The sequence below is a fragment of the Macaca thibetana genome, chromosome 1 (genome assembly GCF_024542745.1).
Source record: "Macaca thibetana thibetana isolate TM-01 chromosome 1, ASM2454274v1, whole genome shotgun sequence".
Classification (NCBI taxonomy): Eukaryota; Metazoa; Chordata; class Mammalia; order Primates; family Cercopithecidae; genus Macaca; species Macaca thibetana.
The window spans coordinates 124,242,010-124,249,884 of record NC_065578.1 but is presented as its reverse complement, the minus strand read 5'-3'; the positions used below and the strand labels follow the sequence as shown (position 1 = coordinate 124,249,884).

At 53.0% G+C, this 7,875-nt stretch overlaps 1 protein-coding gene across 1 annotated transcript; it reads left to right on the top strand.

The window, feature by feature from the left end:
* Positions 1–61: 61 nt before the first annotated feature.
* On the top strand, positions 62–6,993 carry LINGO4 (leucine rich repeat and Ig domain containing 4). Its single transcript, XM_050753397.1, has 2 exons — positions 62–458; positions 2,962–6,993. Exon 2 carries the CDS (start codon positions 2,975–2,977, stop codon positions 4,754–4,756), a length of 1,782 nt encoding a protein of 593 aa, XP_050609354.1. The 5' UTR covers positions 62–458; positions 2,962–2,974; the 3' UTR covers positions 4,757–6,993.
* Positions 6,994–7,875: the final 882 nt, after the last annotated feature.

Sequence of the window (7,875 nt, the reverse complement as noted above, 5' to 3'; positions counted from 1 at the left end):
GAAATCAGGATGTCAGAGAGATCCTCTAGAGCCTGCTGCTCTTGCTATTGCATGACCCCTCCCTGGCACCAGAGCCTCCCTCCTGGATCCCTCCCCTGTCACTCGCCAGCCTGTAGTGGTGCTTGCTGCAGCCCTCCCTGGTTGCTTTATTTATTTATTTTGCACCAACAGGGTTGCTGCAGACTCATTCTTGCCTGGTTTAAAAAGAGAGAGAGAGGAAAAAAAAAAAAAAAAAGGAGAAATGCTTTCTGGCTCTTTTCTCCACCTCAGTCTTGGCAGCAGCGGCCGCAGCAGCAACAGCAGCAGCAGCAGCGGCAGGCAGCAGCCGGGCAGCCAGGCAGCGGGGGTTGAGGCACACAGGGAAGGTGCAGGGGCCTGAGGTGCAGCTCGAATGGGACAGGGCCCCCAGCGCTGGACAGATGCAGTGCCAAACTTGATGCCACCTTCCAGCTTCTCCGGTAAGTGCCCGCACCCTCTGTCCCGAAGATGCAGCTGCCCTTTTCCATAACATTCTCAGAGACAGGCCAGACTAGTGTGCCCCTCAAGGCAAGAGGGTTTGGGCCCCCACCCTGCCAACAATTAATCCTGGCCCCATGGGACTTTGAGGGGGAAATTCAAATATCCCAAGTACCCCTGAGTGGAAGAGCTCCAAGGAGACCTCCCTTCCATCTCCCCAGTGCTCGCCTTCCTCTGGAAGGGTTTTTCTCCACAGCCAGTGTGGATCTTCCAGAAATACTTCCCCCAGGAACCCTCTCCCCACACAGTTCCCAGTCGTCAGTGAGGTGTGCTTTAAAGAGGATACAGGATACCCAGGTTCAAAAGTGTCTCTGGACTGCCACACAAAGAAGAAAGCTCCCTACCCTTGAAGGGGTGATGCCCTCAAGAGTCATGTCTTGGTGATGTCCCCACCCCACTGAAGGGACAAAAAAGTGGTTCTGACATCTCTCTTCCTGCAAAGTGGCCGGAAGCCGGTCCTGCAGCCATGGAGGTTGACAAGGGAAGTTTGTGATTAAATTAGCCACCTTAAAAATAAAATAGGTTGCTCCATTTCCCTCAGCCCCTGGCCCAGCAGGCTTTGGGACTCAGGGGAAACTCACCGGAGCAGGAAGGAAGAAAGCTGGGTTACATGCTTCACTGCACTTTTGCTGAATGCAGAGCAGAGGATGGGCAGGAACTGCAGCAGCAGTGATGAAGAGCTAGCTGTCAGGTGGACTTCCCAGAACAAGCCCAGGGAGAACAAGGGAGGCTGGGCCATCTTTCCCAGGAGAGCTCCGGGCATGCCACAGAGACCCGTTAGGTCAGGATGGGGCGAGAGGAGTCTGCTCTGCAGTCTTTGCCCCACGTTATTCTTTCTCATCCCCAAGCCTCAGACCAGTTTTCTGCATCCTTCTGCTCTTTTGGCCTCTTTCTTTAGTTTTCCAACTAGGACAATCCTCTGAAGTGGCTGTAGGATAACCACTAGAATGATCCTTCCAGGGGGTGGAGAGTGGGAAGGAAAGGGGAAGAAATGACCGTCTCTTAAACTGCCTCTCCTAAGTTCCACATGAGAAAAAATAGGGCATGTAGTAGAAAGCTGACCCTGTAGAGCTCAGAGAGCCTGAAGCCCTCAAGCCCAAAGGTGATCAGGATTGCTGCTCAGGAGAGACTCAGACACCCTGTCTCTGAGAGAGCATCCGTGGGATTTTGCTCCTATCTCTGTAGACATCCCTTGCCAATTCCAGTACTTCCCCTCCCTTGGGGTCCCTGTTGACATCGAACAGGGTGAGTCAGGGGTCCTCACCACCTAGAGGGCCCCTTCACCTCTGTCACCTCAGCCATTGTAGTCAACATCTTCCTGAGAGTTCCCAGACCCTGGTATCCAGAAACTGACTATAAGTCTAAAGGTTCTGCACGCTGCCTGTGCCCAGATATCTGCTGTGCCAACCGAGGGCTCCCTTCCTCCCCACCCTACAGTGCTCTGTCAGATGCTGTCTCTCCTCACTTATCTATGCTCCCTGGTTCACAATCTGTCTCTTGGGAATTTCTCAGGCAGCTCAGGCCAAAAGGGACCTCAGATCCATACACTGGACCAGAATCCAAACACCATTAAGGAGGGATATGAGGGAAGCCCAAGACTGAAGACCAAGCAACAGAACTCAAAACCTGGGCATCCTTTGGGTCTCTCACACACCCCAGCTTCATCTGTAGTGGAGAAGCAGTTGCCCTTGGGCTCTTGCAGGGGATTCCCAGCTTCCCAGTCAAGTGCCCCCTGCATCCTATGCCACAGCTAATGTACAGCTTGGCCATTATCCACACAGGCATTTTGGGGAGATTGGATCTTGCTAGTCCAGGGCTCAGGCCCTGGGCCAGGCTGGAGAAGGGCTCAGCATGGGGGTGGAGCTGAGGCCTGCATGTTTCCCAGCCTTGGGTGAGCTAGTCAAGGTGAGGACCTCTCCAGTCAGGACAGGGAACTCTGGGCCAAGGACATAATCTCCCTGAGCCTTAGGCAAAGCTATGGGTACATAACATGAAAGAATAAGGGCGAGCAGAGAGGGACAGAGCAGAGCTTGGGGAGAGTAGATATCAGGTAGAAGGGACCTGAGATACTCCTGGATCTCACAGACATCGGGAAACCCCAACTAAGTCAGAAAGACTTAGTTACCTCCCTGCTGTTCCCTGACCCATTCCCATAAGTCTTTCCCCCACAGAAATCAGGCTTGGCTAGGGTTCTATGAGCCAGTAAGCACTTGGCTGGTTATCCAGGGCTGGAAAAGGGAGGAAAGCAGAGATTCCCCAAAGAGAAGCTCCAGGAAGCCCCAGGGAGGTGGCACACAATAATTCTTCCTGGTTCTGTGCCCTACTTGTTGGCAATGCTGAGACAGATAGCTCAATTTCTCTCCCCTCTAAGAAGGGCCAGGAAGTCCAGGGTCACCATCATCTGAAGCCACTTTCCAAAAAGGGTCATGTCATCATCTGTTCCAGGACTGAAGAGGGAATGGATGCGGCCACAGCTCCAAAGCAAGCCTGGCCCCCATGGCCCCCACTCCTTTTCCTCCTCCTCCTACCCGGAGGGAGTGGTGGCAGCTGCCCTGCTGTGTGTGACTGCACCTCCCAGCCCCAGGCTGTGCTCTGTGGCCACAGGCAACTGGAGGCTGTACCTGGAGGACTCCCACTGGACACTGAGCTCCTGGACCTGAGCGGGAATCGCCTGTGGGGACTCCAGCGGGGAATGCTCTCCCGCCTGAGCCTGCTCCAGGAATTGGATCTCAGCTACAACCAGCTCTCCACCCTTGAGCCCGGGGCCTTCCATGGCCTACAAAGCCTACTCACCCTGAGGCTGCAGGGCAATCGGCTCAGAATCATGGGGCCTGGGGTCTTCTCAGGCCTCTCTGCCCTGACTCTGCTGGACCTCCGCCTCAACCAAATTGTCCTCTTCCTAGATGGAGCTTTTGGGGAGCTAGGCAGCCTCCAGAAGCTGGAGGTTGGGGACAACCACCTGGTATTTGTGGCTCCAGGGGCCTTTGCAGGGCTGGCCAAGCTGAGCACCCTCACCCTGGAGCGCTGCAACCTCAGCACAGTGCCTGGCCTAGCCCTCGCCCGTCTCCCAGCACTAGTGGCCCTAAGGCTTCGAGAATTGGATATTGGGAGGCTGCCAGCTGGGGCCCTGCGGGGGCTGGGGCAGCTCAAGGAGCTGGAGATCCACCACTGGCCATCTCTGGAGGCTCTGGACCCTGGGAGCCTCGTTGGGCTTAATCTTAGCAGCCTGGCCATCACCCGCTGCAATCTGAGCTCGGTGCCCTTCCAAGCACTACACCACCTGAGCTTTCTCAGGGTCCTGGATCTGTCTCAGAATCCCATCTCAGCCATCCCAGCCCGAAGGCTCAGCCCCCTGGTGCGGCTCCAGGAGCTACGCCTGTCAGGGGCATGCCTCACCTCCATTGCTGCCCATGCCTTCCATGGCTTGACTGCCTTCCACCTCCTGGATGTGGCAGATAACGCCCTTCAGACACTAGAGGAAACAGCCTTCCCTTCCCCAGACAAACTGGTCACCCTGAGGCTATCTGGCAACCCCCTAACCTGTGACTGCCGCCTCCTTTGGCTGCTCCGGCTCCGCCGCCGCCTGGACTTTGGCACGTCCCCGCCTGCCTGTGCTGGCCCCCAGCATGTCCAGGGGAAGAGCCTGAGGGAGTTTTCAGACATACTGCCTCCAGGGCACTTCACCTGCAAACCAGCCCTGATCCGAAAGTCAGGGCCTCGATGGGTCATTGCAGAGGAGGGCGGGCATGCAGTTTTCTCCTGCTCTGGAGATGGAGACCCAGCCCCCACCGTCTCCTGGATGAGGCCTCATGGGGCTTGGCTGGGCAGGGCTGGGAGAGTAAGGGTCCTAGAGGATGGGACACTGGAGATCCGCTCAGTGCAGCTACGGGACAGAGGGGCCTATGTCTGTGTGGTCAGCAATGTTGCTGGGAATGACTCCCTGAGCACCTGGCTGGAAGTCATCCAGGTGGAACCACCAAACGGCACACTTTCTGACCCCAACATCACCGTGCCAGGGATCCCAGGGCCTTTTTTTCTGGATAGCAGAGGTGTGGCCATGGTGCTGGCAGTCGGCTTCCTCCCCTTTCTCACCTCAGTGACCCTCTGCTTTGGCCTGATTGCCCTTTGGAGCAAGGGCAAAGGTCGGGTCAAACATCACATGACCTTTGACTTTGTGGCACCTCGGCCCTCTGGGGATAGAAACTCTGGGGGTAACCGGGTCACTGCCAAGCTCTTCTGACCTTTCCTTCCCCAGTGGGGAACCCACCAAGTCCGCTTCAGATACCAAAGGGGAAGACAGAACCAAGGCTGCTTGAACCAGAACCTGGTCCTGAGCAGCACCGCTCTCCCACACCTCCCGTCTGCGTTGTGCCAGCAACTAGCGATGCCTCCTGCCAGAGAGTCTGCCTCCTGAGCTTTTCCAGTCTGACGATAGCAGTGTCATTTCTTCTCTGAGGGTCCCAGGGAGCTGCAGATACAGACCCCGTCGTTAGTCCAGCCCTCCCTTCATCCCCTCCACACACAAAACAGGAAACATAAAGCTCTAGTCAGCTAGTTTAACCACTAGGCTTTCTTCACACACGCCTATATCCTTTAATAACCAATTGCCAACCACAGCTATAAGATTATTTCAGAGGTGGGGCTGGGAAGTGCCACTTGCTCCTTGGAGTCTCTGTTTGTCAGCCTGGCAGAGTCCCTTTCTTTTCTGCTCCCCACCCCAACCCTGTCCCTAGGTACAGGATTAAGAGCAAAGGACCCTCAAGCCACAGAGAAGAGGATGGGGACAGAGTGTGGGATGGGGAGGACAGACCACACACTGCACTGTGTTTGCATGAGCCTCTACCACCTTCCTCTGTCTGCCAGATCATTAAACCTGCTGTCAAAGGGCCACAACAGTAGCAGCCAAAGCTAAATGTCATATCTGGAGTTTTCTTTATTTCAGTCTATTTCCTACCCTCATTTCTGTTATATCTCCCCACTCCTTCTCTTTCTGCTTGCGCATTGATCATGTGTCCCAATGGCTTTGCCTCCATCTAACCTGCCTGACAAACAGGGTAAGGAGCGCCCCTCCCACCTCCACTCTCCTCACCCCCCTACACCCCCACCCCCATGCCTGGAGGGATCAGCACTCCTAGCCCTGGTTTCAGCCTCAATCCTTTCCTTTTCACTCCCCATCTCTGGAACTGGAGAAGGAGCGATCCTCCACCTTCCAGGGGTTCCCTACATAGAAATTCCACCTGAGACACCCAGCTGCTGCCCCTCTTTCCCATTTCTCCATAGCAGTTCCCATCATTTTTGTGTCACAGATCCCTAGTGCCCTTGGGGAAAAGTCAGAACTCCAAGATAATGACTAACAAACGCAAGAATCCACAGTTGTCAAAGGAGAGAGACCCAGGACACTGCAGAGACTAGGCTTGGAGGAACAGGGAAGAGGGCACAGCAGGCCGTAGTGAGAAGTGGAGGGAAGGGGGAGCAGCAGTAACTGCCTGCCTAGTTAATTTCCACCATCCTTCTGCAGCTTCCTCTGGTTCTGTGATTAGTGCAGCCCCAGTGGGAAGCTGTCTCCGGGTAGAGGTCACTGATTTACAGAGACCCCCAGATGGGGAGGTGGAGTGGGAGGTGAAACTGCTGAGTACCACTGACTGTGCTTCAAATAGAGGGCAAAGCAGAGCCCAAAAAGAAGTAGAGATGCTGGAAGCTCAAGGTACAGAGCAACAGCCTCAGCATGACTGGAAGGGAGGAGTGACAGGGAGAGGAGAGGAGTGGGAGGAGGGACTGAGAAGGGAAGAATCACGTGGCCCCAGGGAGCCTTTCTCCGCAGCAGCATCTGCCCAGCGTCCTTAGTTTCCTCCCACCCACCACTACACCAAACCAGATGCAAGCATTGTGAGCTTTCTAGTTGATTCCTGCTGCTGTTGTCCTTGCTCTGAGGAGACTCCACTCATTAGAAGATTCCCAGCTCAAACTGCCTGACAGGTGAGACACTCAGCACCACTGAGGAGGTGAAGCTGGACTTCACAGGCAGGCCGCTCTTTAGTGGGGCAGAGATAGGAATATGGGGGTAGGACCAGAGGTGAATGTGAGAACCAGGCAGACAGGAGAGTGAGGCTGGAGAAACTGACCTGCTTGAGAAATGAGTTTCCCTGAGCCTGCAACCTCCCACCCACCATGCACACACAACTCAATTAGCATCCCAGCAACTTCCCCTTCTTTAGTGTATAATGTACCAGATAGATTTCCTGGGGCACAGCCCTCCCCCTCCTTTCCATAACCTTCCACCAGCAGCTTATTAGGTTGGGACTTGGGAGTCAGACGCTGAAGGTTCTCACTCTAGTTGCCCTCTCTGCAATGCGGAAGCAGCAACGCTGTTCAGAGAAATCTTCTCTGGGAAGCCCCTGACGCAGTGGGGAACAGATGACTGTCTGGCGCTGGGACATGCTGCTGCCCAAAGTCTCTGAAGTCTCAAAGACTCCAGAACAGAGCTACCCAACAGACGTAGAATCTAAGTCACATATGTAATTTCAAATTTTCTAGTAGCTACTACATTAAAAAATCAAAATGAAACAGATACATTTAATTTTAATACTTATTTTATTTAACACAATATACCCAAACTATTATCATTTCAATATATTATCAATACAAAAATCAATCATAAAATATTTAACATTTTTTCATATTAGGTCTTTAAAATCCATGTATTTTTTACACTTATAGTACCTCTCAACATTGCAATTCAGTTACTAAATTTTCACCAGAAAAATCCATATTTAGATTTCATACAGGTCACTGTTGAGAAAGTAGATTCACACATCTAAGTTTTTCCAAACATAAAACATTTTCTGATAACTGAATCAAATATGTTTTAAATTTTTAATTAAAATTAAATAAATTTAAAATTCCATTCCTCAGCTGTACCACCTACCTTTACAAGCATTCAATAGCCACATGTGGCCAATGGCTACCATATTGGACAGCAAAGCTTCAGACATCACGACCTGGGGCATAGACTAAGGTCTCCTTGTCAGTGGTGGGTGGACAAAGTATCCCTCAAGAAACACATTTAATCTCAAGGAAATGCCTATGGAGTTAGTCCCACCACAGCCCCTTTGTCTCCTTTCACAGCTTTTCCAGAATACTTTTGAGGGGTGAAGCACATTCATGTAACAAGCTTACTATGATGAGTACTTCCACAGCTTGTCCAAGCGTTAGCATGCCAGTCCCTCATCTTACCTGTTGGGAAGACTGCCCTCAGCTCAGCTGTGACAGCACAGGCTGCTGTGTGTGTGCTGATGAGTGTGCAAATGCAGCCAAGGACACGAGTGGGTGTTGTGTGCAGAAGTTTTGTGGACCATGTGC

Coding starts and splice junctions, on each gene's coding strand:
- LINGO4 (XM_050753397.1), top strand. CDS start 2,975: ATGGATGCGGCCACAGCTCCAAAGCAAGCCTGGCCCCCATGGCCCCCA.